Here is a 17,700-nt window from a genome sequence, read left to right as displayed (position 1 = left end):
ATTGCTATTACAGCAATACGTAGCTCTGAGAAAAAGAGGAAAAGTAACGTTTCATATTGTCAAGAGCAATCCCTCACAAAGGATCAATGAATTTTGGAGACAACTTCAGTTCTCAACTGCAGAGATGTCTGGTACATAGCCTTGAAGGCTAGCATGGACTTAAAAGAGAGAAATATAGACTGAACTTGAAGTAAGTGTTTCAAAAGAAAAACAGTGATGAACAAGCATCAGTGAACTCAAAGGTCAAATTTATATTGCTTCTCTAGTTTTCTGCAAGTCTGATTCCAAAAAGAACAGAAAAATTAGTATAAGGAATTATGTATTTGAATCTGATTCAGAATAAAGAGCTATATTTGCTTGTAACACACCACAAATCAACTATCCAAAGACAGCTATACATTTAACCACTTACCATTTTCTTTGCCTTCATGACCTTGTAGCGATCAAAGTCTGTCATCTTGGCTTTCTGTTGAAGAAAATTTGCACTTCAGTTAAAAGGTAACTGAAATCTTCAGTGTTTAATTTCTTAGTTAAATGTAACTTTGCAAAAAAAAATATTTTGCGCTTTTCAACCAGACAACTCAAAAGAACTTTGTAAATTCATTTTAGTGGTGGTTTTACAAATCAGTGTACATGTCATTTATCTCCATAGCTGGGAAGTATCAGATGATGCAGACAATAGGCAAAAAACATTTTGTAGAGATGGCAAAGCAGAAAAATAGATGATTAAATTTAGTGGTAAAACCATTTGGTTTTCAATAACACAACTTACTTTACAACTTGACAACCCATGTTTTCTCTGCCTTTAGTCTTACTCTGCAAACTTAATCTCAACTTTTCTACTAGATTGTATTTGACAACTTTAGTAACATGCTAAGTGCAGTGTTGAGTATTTTATATCACACTGCAGATCAAACATACCTTTTCTCTGGCTTCAATCTTCTTTGCCCACCTTGTACCTATCCATTTTTCATTAATATTTTCTTTCTCCCAGGCAACTCGCACATGCTTCTGACGAGCACTGCATTTAAACAAACAATCTCATATAAATATTATTTGCATCATCATCATACACAAATCAATTCCTTTGGTGCTGCTCCAGCTTTCAATTTTAAATAAGTGAAGTCAAACACCAAGTAGACAGGTTACATCTTTAGTACATGTCAAAGGTGCTAAACACACAGCAAATGTAATCAAAGTCCTGTAAAAGTATACTAAACTTCTTTCTGGTGTTGGCAGTTAGGACTGAAGGGAGGGGCAATCTAGAAAAATGCACTGGGATACTATTCTCCTGGCATTCATCTAAAATGGTTAGTAAAAAACAGAAATTATGAGTTCAAAGTTATGGAAGCTTTATCAGCATAGTAGGTCTCATAGTTGTACCCAATAGTGATTGTGGCTTAGTGATTTTATGTATCACAAAAGCTGGAGAGAAAAGACTTGGAATTCAATCCACCGACATATAAGGTACATAGTTCTCCAAATAAAGAAAATCTTGAATACTTCACTTTGAATATGTAGCCATAGTCTATTGTTTAGGAGACAACGCATGAAGTTATGCATTACTGTGATTCATTTAGAATTTTTCCTTGTATGTAATACAGGCCAGTATCTGCCTCAGTCAAATCTGCTACTCATAGCAATGAATCCAATACATTTAACCATGATCATATGGTCTGCCAGGTCTTAACAGCACACACATTAAATCACTTAGTACATTATAAAAGATGATTAGTTCTGAAATTTAGACCCTAGGGATAACTTAAGAAAACACCTATATATCCATATCTTTTCTAAAATGTAGAAACAAAATTCCACCAAATCAAAAACAATGTAAATTAGCTTCACATTAAGTCAGGTTTAAACAGTCAGTACCTTTTGCACAGCCCAAAAGGAAGGACAACTCACCTGTGTGGGAATTTGAGTACAAAATCGGTTAGCTGCATGCACTTGAAGGGCATAGCCTGCCTTCTTACACCACTGCAGGGGCCATCAACCAGCGCCTAGAACAAGAGTGACTGAATGGGTTCACTAACATTTTTCCAATATACCATGACAGACTACAGAAAGTTACTTCCAAATAAACTGTGACCCATCAACATGAAGAAAGTGTTACAAACTGGAAGAGAGCACTATGCATTTGGAACACTGGAGAACATAACGAGAGTAGAGTAAACTATCCAAACTCTATGGCAAGATCAACTGGCATTTATTTAAAGCATTATTTCCCCAACACAGAAGGCCAATGGAGACAAAGGAAAGAGTTTGGACTGGGAAACTTTCATAATCTCAGATGCATCCCCTTTCCCTCATCCATGCATGTTCTCCCACAGGTGCAACTAAAGGTGCAGAACACTTCTGTGTAACTTCCCCCTCCCTAATGCAAGAAGGAACAGTTCATTTTATATATGACTACAGGCTCAGTTGATGAGCAGGGAGACTCAGGAAGCAAAAAGTTAAAGAAAATGAGTACAAATAAAAGACAGGAAAAATTAAAAAAAGAAGAGCAGAAACTGTGATGAGGTGTTTGGAGGCAGTGTCCCTCTGCCAATCACAAGAATCCAATATAGGTATTCAGCTCCTGTTAGAAAGATATGAATGCAACAATGGCCATACAAGCCCAGACCAATGAATGATCCATCTAGCCCAGTATCCTGTCTTCTGACAGTGACCAATGCCAGGTACTTCAGAGGGAATGAACAGAACAGGGCAATTTATTGAGCAATCCATCCTATCTGCCAGAAGCTGCAAGTCAGAAGCTAGGGACACCCAAAGCATAGGGTTGCATCCCTGACCGTCTTGGCTAATAGCCATTGGTATTCTCCATGGAACATATCTAGAGTTCTTTTTTTAACCAAGTTATACTTTTGACCTTCACAACATCTCCTGGCAACGAGTTCCACAGATTGACTGTACACTGTGTGAAGTAGTATGTTCTTATGAGCCATACTCCTCGTCATTTTTGTTGCTCTTCGATTACGTTTTCCAATTCTAATATCCTTTTTGAGATGGGGCAACCAGAACTGCACTGTATTCAAGGTGTGGGTGTATCATGGATTTATATAATGACATGGTATTTACTGTCTTATTATCTATCCCTTTCCTTATGGTTCCTAACATTGTTAGCTTTTTTGACTGCCGCTACACATTGAGTGGATGTTTTCAGAGAACTATCCACAATGACTCCAAGCTCTCTTTCCTGAGTAGTAACAGCTAATTTAGACCCCATCATTTTGAATGTATAGTTGGGATTATGTTTTCCAATATGCATTACGCTGTAATTATCAACATTCAATTTCATCTACCATTTTGTTGCCCAGTTTTGAGACTCCTTTGTAACTCCTCGCAGTCTATTTTGCACTTAACTATCCCACTACAGATCCCTGGGAGACACCACTATTTACCTCTCTCCATTCTGAAAACTATCCATTTATTCCTATCCTTTGTTTTCTGTTTTTTAACCAGTTACTGATCCACTAGAGGACCTTCCTTCTAATCCTTACTATTGATCCTGAGAGGGGAAACATAACTGTTTGAAAAATTAACTTTTTGGAACCTTACAAGAGTTTCCATACAAAGATTAATTTTTAAAACCTGAAGTGCACATGAGTATTTGTATTCCATTTTCCTTAACACTGTAAACCCCTTGGAAAAACTGATATATAGAAAACTGAAGTATTTTAATCAATATTGTACAAAAAAATACCTTTAAAATAGAGGATGAAAGAATTGGGGAGGGGAAAGACTAAAGGTCTCTAAGCTTACCCTGTTCTGGTCAATAACATCCACAATTGCCACCAGCTTGCCAGCATGTGGCCCAAAGGAGATGTAGGCAACTCGGCCAATCTCAACGTAACGTTTGAACACCTGGAAGAAATGATTTACTGAAATTAAGAGTGTGCACACAAGTAATATGACCAAAACCAGAAATTGCTATCTACAAAACCTTCAATTGCAGGGGCTGTTTTGCCCCATGGGACAGAAGATCTAGCACATTCAGACCAGTTTCAGTTTAGAATTCAGAAAATGCAGCGATTCCTTCTTGTCTTGTGTTTCTATTGTACATGTCATTTGAAAATCCCTCATTAGAGGTAGGCTCAGGTAAGACAGAAGAGGCCCCTCCAGGAGAAGGGAAACCAGGAGACAGACAGATGTGGCCCACAATTTCACTTGCATTTCAGGCAGGAGTCAATCATACTCCAAGCCAACTGCACCCCGCATTTCCCTCCCCTGCTAGGGGAGTAATATATCTTATCGCGAAGGATGGGAGGCAAGGACTGGTCGCCGGGGGGTGGGACCAGCTCGGTGGCAGGCACCACACGAAGGGCCGGGGGTGGAATATGCCCCCTCAGAGTTTACGGCTGGGTGTGGGCGCGCGTGGGGGCGTGTGTGTCGGGGGAGTGTGTTAATCTGGCTATAAACTCAGCGCTGACGGTGCCGCTCCAAGGTGGCGCGGGAGACGCACGCTCGCTTCCAGCGTGACAGGCCGGGGGCGGCAGGTTGTGCAAAATCTGGCAACGGCAGCCCGGCCCAGCGCCTTCGCCCGACCATCGGCCCCGCCAGCCAAGCGACTGGGGGCCCGGCCCGTGAGGCCGCCAATGGACCGGAGCTTTAGGCCCCCCTCGGGGATGGGGGGCAGCAGGCGCCAATGGAGACGTGGCCGAGCCCCGCTCCGCAGAACACGTTCCCCGAGTGGGGTCCCGCCCGGGGTCCCCACGCCCCGGCCCCGGCCCCGGTCGCTGGGAGGGGGCGGCTCAGCGCCCTGCCGGGCCCGGCTCCCACCGCGCCGGGCTGGGGGGGGGAGGGGCGGAATCCCGGGCTGGTGGCGGAGGCCGCGGCCGCACGCACTCACCATGATGGCCGCCCGCGAGCAGAAAGGAGCGAGCCGCTTCCGCCGCGCCCGGACGCCGCTTCCGATCCTCTACTGCGCATGCACCCGCGCTGGAGAAGGCGGGCGCAAGCTCGCCCTCCAGATGCGCATGCTCCTTGTGGGAGTTGCCTCACTAAGTGCGCATGCACGCCAGGCGCTCCCGGGGGTTCTCGAAGGGAATCGTTTCCGCCCCTCCTCCAATAGGCATGCGTGCCACACGGTCGAGGTGGGCGGGTCGAGTTTTTTTAACCTCATCCTTTTCACGCATGCGTGGCAAGCACGCCGGGCGCGGAAGGGGCGAGAATGCGGCCTCACCAATGCGCATGCGTAGTAAGCTGTCTTGTTTTGGGAGCGTCTCGCTCGCGGCCCGACTGTGATGCGCATGCGTGAGAGGCTGGCGGCTCCGTGCGCGCGCCCTGTCGCGGAGCGGAACGGCGGGCGCGCGGGTCCTGCCTGGAGCCGGCCGGGCCTGGGCTGGAGTTCGCAGAGCGGGGTGCGCCCAGAGCTGGTGCCGGGCAGCGGGCCGGGGCCGGGGCCGGGGCCGGGGCGCGGACACAGGGTGCATGTCCCGTAGTGATGCTGTGCCAGCCCGTGCGTTTGCTGCCCATGGGCCGTTGGTTGGTTGGTTTGTGTGTGTGTGTGTGTGTGTGTGTGTGTGTGTGTGTGTGTGTGGTGGGGGGGGGGGGTTTCCCTTTGCAGTGCGAGAGGATAGTTGATCTTATTAGTCCTCCGTTAAACAAGTGTCTTTGCTTTCATTCACCAGTTGTCTCAGCATGGAGTCAGCCCTGCCGAGAAACTGGTGCTTAAATGAGAAAAAATCCCAAGCCAGATTCAGAACAGAAACAGAAGTGACCCAAAATCACAACCTCCTTTCTAATGCAGTCAGTTTGTACACTTGGTCAGCTCTGTAAATAGTAAGAATAACGATGATGAAGGTACTCCCAGCACTGTAGTTTACAATGCGTCAGTAGTGATGTTTGCCTTCCTTGCTGTAATTCCAAGAAGGTCTCAGTGCACCAGGTCATGCTATTTGTGAAGTTACATCTGGAAGGAAGGCTGAGGAAAGCCACAATGGAGAAGAACTGAATCTTTCTATTGTAAAATAAAGTTTTTATAGAACAGCCATACCTCAAGTCAAGGACTGAGAAGGTGAGGACATTCTACAGGGCTTCCAGAGGGATAATGACATTGGCCATCTAAATTGTGTAAACTTGACTGAGAATCAGAAGAAGGACATCTTAGCAACTCGGAAGTTGCCTCCTTCAAATTTCAGTTTCCTAAAACACTAATGGGCTCAGGAGCTACTCAGAAATATTGTTGTTGCAGAGTGCAGCTCTTACAAGGGTATAAATTTGCACATTACTGCAAACATCTGGATGCTGTGTTCTGTGAGTGTTCTTTGTGTTTAACAACAGCAAGGAAGCAGTCTTGATTTCCATTCCCTTGAAAGACTGGTCCAATGGCAAGAAAATACTTGAGAGACATAGCAAATCCAAAGAACATGTTCTCGCTATAGCAAAGTCAGATGAATTCATTGCATTTGAGCACAAGAAAAAGTTGACAGACTGCAATCAGCATGCTCTGAAACAAATAGTTAAAATTACCATCCTTTGTGGAAGGCAGAACATTTTAGTGAGGGGAGAAGTAATAAACACTAAGATTATACATGCGCTTTCATGTTATATCACAGGACTGGACCCTAACTTGAAAGAGCAGCTTAGTTATAGACCCTATAGTACAGTGGACATATCAGAACAAACGCAAAATGAGCTCACAAAGTTGGTAGGAGTCCATATACGGAGAAAGATTATAGAGAGTAAAAGCAGCACCATTTTTCAGTTTAATTGCTGATGCAGCTAGTGCTTGTCTAGCAAAAGAAAACATTTCACTGGCTATACGTTACATCCACTGAAATGAAGATGGGCAAGTAGAACTCCATGAAGACTTCATTGATTTTATAGAAGCCTTTGATACAACACAAAGCCTTACAGAGCTTTTCATGGCTAGAATAGCCACTTGGGGGTTACAGAAGGAACTGCTGAGGAGCTATGGCTGTAACATGGTGAGCAATGTAAGTGGTCAGAAGGCAAGAATTTGTGAAATCCTTCCAGCAGCCATGCACTCAGCCTGCAGGATGCACAAGCTGAACACAGCAATTGTTCAGTCTTGTGCAGTGCAACAAGTGGCTAACTTTTTTTATGCTTTCTCCAAAATCATAACCACGCTGAAAGCTGTTATAAAGTATCCTAGCATTCAGCCTACAGAACTGCAGGAGCTCACAGCTTGTTGAATAAATTCTGTGAGAAAGAAGAGGATCAAATTATGGAGGGCGTGCCTTTCGATTGCAGCACACAATGGATGAGTCAGATGGATACAATGAGTAGCTTCAAAACAGTCAGTTGTGGTTGTTGATTACTTAAGAGAAAATAGTTGATAATGATGGTGATGCTGAGAGATTGTTGTATTTCATCACGAAATTTGACTTTCTGGTTAATATGGTGTGCGTTGAAAACGTACTTTCATGTACAAAATCTCTGCACGTATATATGCAGCATTGTACTGTAGATCTAATTTATGTATTGGATGAAGCAAATATTCTTCTTCATAGACTCAGGAGATTGAGAGCGGATGACAACCCACATTTTGCTTCCCTGTATGCTGAAGTGAAATGTTCGGCTGATGCTGTTTCTGTTGAAGAGTCACTTCTACCCACACGTGGCAGAAAAATGAATTATGATAACATTGGTGAATATGACAGGAGGAATGTATTCATTCCATTCCTGGACCATGTAATTTCAGAGCTTCAGAAGCAAGTGATAGACTGCTCTTCACGTTTTCTTGCTCAGTTCCTTGTGCCAGATAAACTTCATGTATTAGAGAATGAAAATACGGTGATGGCTCTGAATGGTGCATACAAAGTGGACCTTTCTAACCTTGATAATTTTAAAGCAGAACTACAAAGATGGCCTGAAAAATGGATAGACATTCCAAGGGATGAACAGCCAAACAGCATTCTCAGTACTCTTCAAGAGCTGATGCCAGCATCCTATCCTGATCTCAACATTGCCCTCTCTGTTGGGCCACCATGCCAATCAGTGTTGCTTTGAAAAACATATAAGGGTATTGCAGACAGTCAAGACATGGCTAAAAAGCTCTTTATGTGAAAGTCAACTCACAGAGCTGGCTTTAATGTACATACATCAAGATACTGATAGTGATGTGGTTCAGATTTTGGAAGATTTTTACTCCTCTAAACATTAGCAAAATGGTTTTGCTAATGAGAGAAGGATTCTGAGTGTGGCACAGAGAACAAGGGCCTTGTTGTGAAACAGCTGTACCCTTGATTTTCTGTCCCTGTAAGTGGTGTAATGAAATAGTTCAAATGTATCTGAAATTTAGTTTTTGTGGTGATTAGTGTATTATATTGTTTTGGTTTATAAGAAGATGTTTTAAAAAGGAAATGATTGCTTTATTATTCAGTGTGAGTGTTGTAGGCTACCACCCAAGGAACAGTTCACAAAGGGTCGATGAGCATTTAACTCCCTCAGGTTATTTTGAAAACCCTACCCAAAATTCATAGTATTGTTTTTTTAAACAGGTGTAAGGTCACATCAGCAATTCTGGATTTCTTCCATTCTGTAATGGACTGATAATAATGATTAGCTTTTTTCATCTGTGGCTCATTACATACTTGACAAATCAGAAGATAAGGAAAATATAGGAGTTTCCTGAGAAGGTGTTTTCTTGGTCTTTTAATCACACTTTCACCTTTATATCAGAGATGCTCAAACTTGACAGCGCCAGTGGGTGTCTTCACAACTTGGTAGGAACTTGAGGGCTGTACCTAATTTGCATAAATGTAAGTTCCACACATCTGTATTTACATCCTCCTTGACAGAGGACTGTAGTGCTTACTGTTGAGTTCATGAATTGCTAACACTTAGAGGAATACCAAACTTGGGTTATGGCCTGTTAAAATTCAGTATTTGAAATGGGATTTAACTGTATCAAAGATGCGAGATATGAATAGCCAAGGTGCCACTTAGGTGACCCATATTATAGGGGTGCAGTTTATAGCCATTGAAGCAGTATCAGCAGGGGCTTTTGACTATACTACACATGCTATTATTGTGCCATTATAAATAATGGGACGCCATTGAAGAAGGCCTTGGATGTGTGGATGTAAAGCACAGAAAAGGTTAATTATTCCCCATTATTAATATTTTTTAAAAATTAGCCTTACCTCAGTCCTGTGTAAACTTAGCTGAGAAGGTGGCTGTGTATTAACTTTCCCTCCTGTTACTTCCCAAAAGAAAAAAATATTCAAAAGTACTGAGGAAGTAAGCATGGGTGCCGCCCACTAGCATTACAGACGATGATGGACCATCTTACTAGATGTCATCATAGGCCATTTCCCACCTGGGGAATTTTCAGCATGACTTTCAGGTTCAGTTTTGTTGCTGATTTTACCCTCTTCCCCAAATTCTTTAAAAATTAGAGATAGAAGAATCATGGTTCATTCCCCTACTGTCTGTGGTAGGGCACCCCTTCTAGACACTACATGAGGAACACACACAAATTCAGTTATCCCTCATCTTAGCAGGTGTTGCAGGGCATCTTTCTTGTGGGCCAGTGCTCAACCCTCCAGCCAAGGCCTCTGAAGTCTCAGCACCTTTTGGGGTCCCAGGAAAAACAACAGGACAGCCTGCAGTCAGTGAATGGGGTCAAAGAAAAGAAAAAGCTGTCTGTAGCTCCCTCCAGGGTATGGATCTCTTCTGTTTCAGAGGGGCCCTGGGGCAAGTATCACTGTCCACTGGGGTTCCAGTGTAAGTATCAGGCCTCTTTCCCCTTCTGCTCAGGGGTCCTGTACCCTCCTCTGCAGGCTGTCAGCCCTCTCTTCAGGGCTGGAAGAGATCAACAGTCTGCTCCCTTCCCAGGGTTGTCAAGTCTGGGTTCCCTTCCTTTTAACTCCTCCTCCAGTCCTAGCACGAGTTGCAGGCACAGAGGTGTGGGGCCATTCCAGCCCATAGCAGCTCCTTAGCCCCTTCCATGCTAGTGCAGGGTATATATACCCTGTCACACCTATCAGTGTAGGGTTATTCTCTGTATTGCATGTGAGAGCTTTGTCCTGTCTAGGTACCTTTTCAACTTCAACAATGAATTTGCAGTGCATTGAAATCACTTGCATTGACATCTCCATTTCATTTCTCATGGGTTTCTCCTATGCAGCTAGTTTTTAAATACTTCTCCCTGACCAAGGTGTTGCTTTCTGTGAAACAGTCTTTTTGTCTCAGGCAGCTCATCTTCTACTCTCCCTTTCTCTGGTCGGTATCCTTGTAGGTTGGAAATCTATATGTTTCATTTTTTTGTCTTTGGCATGTACATTTTGAGTCAAGAGGTGAACCTGAAACAAAGCCCTAGGTGTAAATGTGCCTGAACTTTAAGGGGGCTTGGAATCCGATTCAAAATATAACCACTCTACCATTCTTAAAAAATGAAAGTTGTATCAAAACCACAACTCTGACCTTTCTCAGAATATGTGAATTCAAAGTGGGTCTCTAATGCTGAATTTTATGATATAGGGGATGATTTTCAAAGATACAAATGGCAGGCACCTAACTTGCACAGAAAGTCAATAGGAGTTAGAGGCTTAACAACCGTTTGTGCCTTTGAAAATCACTGGGCTTATTTCTGCTAGTCAGTTTTTAACCACTTGAGGAATATATCCTGAAGACCTGGCACTGAGGAACCAAACTTTTGGGGTATTGAACCCCCACAATTTCCAGGACTTCACAAGATCAGTTCTTCAGCCTGCCAATTTTCCATCTCTTTGGAAGATAATTTGAAACATCTTGATGTTTCTGTCCCGCTAATGTTATCTGCCATGACCAAGAAATAGGCATTGGTCAAGGAACCAGAGAAAATGTGGTCTTAGTTTGTCTCTTTTTAATCGAGAAAATATTCGGACCCTTTTATTTCAATAAAAAGGTGTTAAAATCCTTTTTAAACTCATCAGGCAGGTTTGAACAGGATTTAATTTGAAGTGTGTAAATAAAACCTTAGAAATAAAGGAAAAAATTGAAAATATGAGCAAGGGCTGAGAAAGTTACCAACCGACCCCCTCGCGTAGAGCTTGCTGAAGAACTCATCACTGCTGGGAATATGGAGGCAATACACTGCAGTGAGGATGTGTTCCAGCTAGTGTCCTTAGGGGAGCAGGATCCAGCGAGGGCATGGGACTACAGTGACTCATAGATGTGTGGGAGGAGCTGCACCTTTCTCTTCTACAGCTCCCACTGCAGGCCCCATGCAATGCAAACATGATTTCTGTTTCATGCTCTCCTGCCTTTCTCACTCACCCTCCCTCCATGGCTCCACATGGTGCTGTTGTATGGTGAGCACATGGAACCAGAAGGGGAGTTCATGGGAATGTGGGGTGAGCCAAGGACAACTGAGGAAGCATGGGGAGGTTTTGCCAGTTTTTAGGTGGGAGGCCTGGCTTGGAGGGGTGGAGTTGTATATGAAGCCTGGGGTAGAGGAGCCAAGTGGCTTGGTGTTGAGGCATTGGGCTTGCAGGGTGCTACAGCACAGCTGCCTCAGCTCTCCAGTGCATAGCTGCAGCACTAGGACAGCAGTTAATACACTGATGCCTCAATACTAGTGCACAGACTTGCCACCCATGCCCTGCTCACCTGTCCTATAGCCCCCCTGCCCTTTCTGACATCCTCACTCCCGCCTTCCCTCACTGTGTCTAGGGTGGTGGGCAGCACTGAGGGGGTGGGAAGGTAAAGGGGTAGGGAGGGGGCTAGAAAGAGCAGGGATGGGGAGACGTCAGGTGGATCATTTGGGGGTGTGCGGAAAGTGTTTTGGTTGGAGGCCTGGGTCAGAGGGAACCAGTGCTGGGTTTTATGAGGTCAGCTCCCTGGAGCACCAAAGCAACCGCACATTGGGACACTTTTGATGAGATGTCTCAGTGTCACACCCCAGCCCCCCGCCCCGGGGATCCCCTGGGGGAGGCAGATCAGCACTGTATATTGCTAACGCTGTTGCAAGCGTCACAGGGCAATTTGGGGAGGGTCAAAGGTGTGAGTGGGGAGTGGAAGATTCTTTTGCAGGCTGCGAAAGGCCAAAGGGGGAAGGAGAAAGAGAGCAGAGAATGGGTTAACTCAACACTGCAGCTAGCAAGCTCAGTCTGATGATAAGAGCTGGCCCCAGTCCAAGGTCACGGCCTGTCAAGGTTCCTCCCCCACTCTGAACTCTAGGGTACAGATGTGGGGACCTGCATGAAAAACCTCCTAAACTTATCTTTACCAGCTTAGGTCAAAACTTCCCCAAGGTACAAAATATTCCACCCGTTGTCCTTGGACTGGCCGCTACCACCACCAAACTAATACTGGTTACTGGGGAAGAGCTGTTTGGACGCGTCCTTCCCCCCAAAATACTTCCCAAAACCTTGCACCCCACTTCCTGGACAAGGTTTGGTAAAAAGCCTCACCAATTTGCATAGGTGACCACAGACCCAGACCCTTGGATCTTAAGAACAATGAACAATCCTCCCAACACTTGCACCCCCCCTTTCCTGGGAAATGTTGGATAAAAAGCCTCACCAATTTGCATAGGTGACCACAGACCCAAACCCTTGGATCTGAGAACAATGAAAAAGCATTCAGTTTCTTACAAGAAGACTTTTAATAAAAATAGAAGTAAATAGAAATGAAGAAATCCCCCCTGTAAAATCAGGATGGTAGATATCTTACAGGGTAATTAGCTTCAAAAACATAGAGAACCCCTCTAGGCAAAACCTTAAGTTACAAAAAAGATACACAGACAGAAATAGTTATTCTATTCAGCACAATTCTTTTCTCAGCCATTTAAAGAAATCATAATCTAACACATACCTAGCTAGATTACTTACTAAAAGTTCTAAGACTCCATTCCTGGTCTATCCCTGACAAAGACCCTTTGTTTCTCTCCCTCCTCCCAGCTTTTGAAAGTATCTTGTCTCCTCATTGGTCATTTTGGTCAGGTGCCAGCGAGGTTACCTTTAGCTTCTTAACCCTTTACAGGTGAGAGGAGCTTTCCCCTGGCCAGGAGGGATTTCAAAGGGGTTTACCCTTCCCTTTATATTTATGACACGGCCCTAGATGAAAAATTATCTCACCCAGCCACAGCCAGCCATGAGAAAAGAAAAAGTACACTGAACCAGGGCTGCCGAGGAGGAAAACCGGCGAGACGACAAGGGGGAGCAGAGCTACGTCTCCCTGGAGCCATTGTGTTTTGGGAAAGCGGAGAAGACCACAGAAAGCTGGTTTGGACTGGCACAAAGAGCACCAGGAACAGAGGTCACGGAATGGAACACACCCAAAGGAGCCCAGGACTTAAAACCCTCCTGAGAGCTGGAGCAATTTGGAGATTGGCAGCGAACCCTGGATGACCTGTGCGCACAGGACAGAACTCCTGTCCATCCCTCCTCTTCCTCTTATGTTACACCCAGGCCTGGCCAGCCTCAGGTAGTGCAGGTATGAGTATGAAAGTGGCTTAGGGCTTGGGGCACTAACGCTTTCTTCCTTCCTCTGAGTGATGTGGGGAGCACCCATCACTCTCCGCTGTTATTTTATTATTTTATCAATAAAGCTTTAAAACTTAGACACTTGGTGTGCTCCATCATCTCCTCCCTTAACGATCCTGTGGCCTCAACCTGATCACCTGACACCTCAGGCAGATTGGTAACAGAAATCTGTCACATCAGTACAGGCAGCTGGTTGCTGCTTGGTACCCCAGAGAGCTGAACAGCAGTGCTGAAGGAACAGAGTGTCTGTGTTGAGACACTGGCACTTGAAGGACTGCCCATGGCACTGCTGCCTCGGACAGGGGGATACACTTCGGCGCTCATCCATACATTCCTGGTTCTTCTGTACACAAGCCTCTTCTCTTCCAGGCCTATGCATCCCTGCAAATTCCCCACCCCATTTCCCCAAAGACTCAGTTACCCTGCCAGACACCCCACATCCCGGTCTGTGCCCCGTTGCCACAGAGTCTAGCCCCCTATCCTATTGACCCTGAATGAGAGGAAAAACTCTTGGTGTGTTAATGTTTCAGAAGGGGCCTATGGCTTAGATATTATCTGAATATGAAGTCTGGACAGTCTGTAATTGTTTAGGACCCAAACAAGCATGTGGACAACAGGTCAACATTTTGGTAAGGGAGCCCTTTTAAATATTTCTTTTGTAAAAGTTAGTAAAAAATGACAAAATTCAATTGCTCTCTGGAGAATTGGTATGGCACACTTGGAGACTCCGTTTAATGATTAAAGTACAAAACAGAGGGATTTTAGGCTTGCTTTCAGGACAAATGTTGATGCAACCTTTACTGCAGAGCTGCTGCTGATGCCTCCGATATACTGAATGTCAAAATGTATAGTGATATGCAATCGTGGGCTTGGGTTTTTTAAAATAAATAAATGAGAAGGGAGTTGTTCAATAATTTAGTGATCAAGTTTACATGGTAGCCTAAATCTTCTGTCATGTTCTACATGGTAAGGAAAATAGTATTTTTTCCTGAGTGCAGGTCACAGTTACAATCCATAGATAGCGCCCAATGTCCTTACCAGTTTCAGAAATGAGTTTTTCTTTTAGCTTCACTTCAACAGAGGAGTATTGCCACTCTTCCTTTGGCCTATGGTTTTGTCCTCTTGCGTGTATCTTGGAGCTACTGACCAGTTAAATCTACTGGAGACTTTTATGCCAAAATAACTTATAGTGAATGGTGGTTATTCCCCTACCCTCCCACCCCCAAATGTTTAACAAACAAAACAGTTTACTAACGAGTTTCCTGTTGCACTATAACACCATAAGTCTATAGCAATAAGTGCTGAGACCTCTCGAGAGATCCAATGCATTATAAATACCATTTCCTTGATTTTTGTTCTCCACTCTACTTATGTTTCTGGCCCTTTTCCTTTTTTTATAAATATATTTATTTATTTCTCCCTTGGTTTTCTAAAATGCAGTTCTTCAAAGAACATTTAAGTTTTTGTCTTTTGTTGTCACTGAGTGTTCATTCTGTAGCAAGTACATGGTCCATCTGACGGATATTCTTGCGCATGCGTGAAACAACGCACAAGTAAACCACAAAGATGAGACACAGCAATGCCACGGCTGTGAAGAAAAAGAGGAGACCAGCAAACAAAGAAGGGCTCACAGGTAACTGAATCAGCTGGCTTTCTGCTGGGATCATGTTGGTGAGGTTCAGCATGTAACCAAGAGACCATGCTATACTGCTGTTACCAACCTGAAATGTGAAAAAGAAAAAATTCATATCAACTTTTTTGCTAAAGGCCAGAGAATCCAAAAGCTGCAGCACAGCTGACACTGGCTACTATTCTAAAAATACTGGAGGCAAGGCCTTAGCAAAAGGCATGGCTACACTGGCAGATGTAGAGCGCTGTGAGTTAAACCAGCCCTCGGAGACTGCAGCAGGGAAAGCGCTGCCGTATGTTTACACGGTCAGCTGCAAGCGCAGTGGCGTGGCCACATTTGCGGCACTTGCAGCGGCATTGGGAGCGGTGCATTATGGACAGCTATCCCTCAGAACACCTCTTCCCATTCTGGCGCTGTGGCTTGTGGGAAGGGGATGGGGCATTCTGGGTCCTGTCCGAATGCCCTGTGATGCATCGCTTTGCATCCCAGCAATCCCTGTGCTTCGGTCTACATTTGGCGCCATCTTTCAAAGTTTTTTGTACTGGGTGCTCTGTCTTCCCTTTCAGTCCACGGGAATGGATCCTGAACTTGTGAGGAATATGCTGATGAGTCTCGCCAGCAAGTCATGAATTGCAGTCAAGTTACTCCTTAAGCTACAAAGTGACAGTGAGGAGTTAGACGATGATGTCGACTCACGTAACGCATACAACACAAGATTGCTTGTGGCATTTACGGACATGCTCACCACAGTGGAACGCCACTTTTGGGCTCAGGATACAAGCATTGAGTGGTGGGATCACATTGTCATGCAAGTCTGGGATGACGAGCAGTGGCTGCAGAACTTTCAGATGAGAAAAACCACTTTCATGGGACTGTGTCCTGAGCTTGCCCCCACCCTGCAGTGCAAGGACACGAGATTGAGAGCTGCCCTGCTGGTGGAGAAGCGGGTGGCTATTGCAGTCTGGAAGCTGGCAACTCCAGACAGCTGCCGATCGCTCGCTAACCAGTTTGGAGTGGGAAGGTCAACTGTTGGAATCATATTGATGCATGTTTGAAGGGCCATTAATCGCATCCTGCGCGGAAAAACCCTGACTCTGGGCAATGTGCGTGACATTGTGGTTGGCTTTGCACAAATGGGTTTCCCTAACTGCAGAGGGGCGATAGATGGGACACATATCCAATTCTGGCACCAGACCACCTAGCCTCCAAGTACATAAAGCGGAAGGGGTATTTCTCTATGGTTCTCCAGGTGTTTGTGGATCACCGTGGGTGTTTCACAGATATTAACACAGGCTGGTCCGGAAAGATGCATGACACACGCATCTTTCGGAACACTGGCCTGTTCAGGAAGCTGCAAGCTGGGACTTTCTTCCCAGACCAGAAGATCATTGTAAGGGGAAGTCGAAATGCCCACAGTGATCCTTGGAGGCCCCGCTTACCCTTTAATGCTGTGGATCATGAAACCCTACACAGGGAGCCTTGACAGCAGCAAGGAGCGGTTCAACAACAGGCTGAGTCGGTGCAGAATGACTGTTGAGTGTGCTTTGGGCCGTTTAAAGGGCTGCTGGTCCTGTCTGTATGGGAAGCTGGACCTCGCCAATGACAACATCCCCACAGTTATAGCCATGTGCTGTACCCTCCATAACATTTGTGAGGGGAAGGGTGAAAGCTTCGCTCAGGCATGGACCTCGGAGGTTCAACACCTGGAGGCTGAATTTGAACAGCCAGAGACCAAGGCTATTAGAGGGGCCCAGCGCAGGGCTGTAAGGATTAGGGATCACTTGAGGGAGCAATTTGATGCTGAAGCCACCAGTAATGTTTGGTGCCCTCCACAGGAGTGAAGTGCAGTGGTTCCAATGCTAGTAGCATCTGTGTTTGCTACATACGACGCCACTGACTTGCAGTGCCTGTTGCTTTTCTGGACTACAGTATCTTTTACTTAATGCAATAAAGAATGTTTTCAAAGCCAAAAATTCATTTATTGAAAAGAAACACAACCGCTTGGGAAACAAAAAGGGCACGACACATCTGATCTCTGTGGGAGGACGGAAGGGGGCGGGGGGGGGGAGAATGGGACAATCACAGATTTGCGTATGTCCTGTTACCATACTCAGCCTTCCTGTCTAGAGTGCTGTGCAATGAGTGCTGCACTTCAGGCTGGCTAAAATGCATGGTGATGGGGGTTGAGTGCAGTGTGTAAGGGTCATAGTTTGCAGGGCTGGGTGGTGAAGCTATGGGTGTTGGAGGCAGCTGGTGGCGATAAGAACCCGGATGTTGGGGAAAGTGGCTTGGCGGTGACATGGGGGCACAAGGGAAAGTTTTGGGACAAGGGCTGGGGGGGCGGGCGTGGATGAACTTTGTCTGCATTGCTACGAGCACCTGTATCGAATCTGCTTGGCGCTCCATAATGCTTAACAGCCGCTCCGTGCTTTGGTGCCAGCGATCCGCATTCTGCTGGCGGACCCTCCTTTCACTCTCCCGCCACTCATGCATTTTTTGATTTTCATTAAGGGACTGCTGCATGACTTTATGCAGCAGGTCCTCTTTGCTTCTTCATGGACGCTTCCTGATTCTTTGGAGTCTTTCGGCCACTGATAACAAGGAAGGCTGGGATCTCAAGGTTGCATCTGT

General features: G+C 45.2%; 2 protein-coding genes across 6 annotated transcripts in view; both read right to left on the bottom strand.

Moving 5' to 3' along the window:
* The window catches only part of RPL14 (ribosomal protein L14), a 247,912-nt gene that overhangs the window by 371 nt on the left and 229,841 nt on the right, over positions 1 to 17,700 (bottom strand). Inside the window, exons 1-5 of one of the 2 annotated variants that reach the window (XM_073333311.1) lie at positions 4,853 to 4,956; positions 3,766 to 3,867; positions 1,909 to 2,003; positions 922 to 1,021; positions 413 to 466 (exon numbers count right to left, since the gene is read on the bottom strand). In XM_073333311.1, coding sequence (XP_073189412.1) covers positions 413 to 466; positions 922 to 1,021; positions 1,909 to 2,003; positions 3,766 to 3,867; positions 4,853 to 4,855 — 354 coding nt within the window. In that variant the 5' untranslated portion in view covers positions 4,856 to 4,956. Of the gene's footprint in view, positions 1 to 412; positions 467 to 921; positions 1,022 to 1,908; positions 2,004 to 3,765; positions 3,868 to 4,852; positions 4,957 to 17,700 lie in introns of those variants that run through there. The other variant, XM_073333312.1, reaches the window with a different exon arrangement.
* ENTPD3 (ectonucleoside triphosphate diphosphohydrolase 3) overlaps positions 14,667 to 17,700 on the bottom strand; it is a 30,541-nt gene continuing 27,507 nt past the window's right edge. For 2 of the 4 annotated variants that reach the window (XR_012157490.1, XM_073333297.1), the window contains one exon: positions 16,818 to 17,696. Coding sequence is in view for 2 of the 4 variants with exons in the window: in XM_073333297.1 (XP_073189398.1) it covers positions 17,685 to 17,696 (12 nt within the window). In the remaining 2 variants the exon portion in view is untranslated. Of the gene's footprint in view, positions 15,161 to 16,817; positions 17,697 to 17,700 lie in introns of those variants that run through there. The other 2 variants (XR_012157491.1, XM_073333296.1) reach the window with 2 other exon arrangements.

This window comes from Lepidochelys kempii, chromosome 2 (genome assembly GCF_965140265.1).
Source record: "Lepidochelys kempii isolate rLepKem1 chromosome 2, rLepKem1.hap2, whole genome shotgun sequence".
NCBI classification, from domain to species: domain Eukaryota; kingdom Metazoa; phylum Chordata; order Testudines; family Cheloniidae; genus Lepidochelys; species Lepidochelys kempii.
This window is presented reverse-complemented; position numbering and strand designations above follow the sequence as displayed.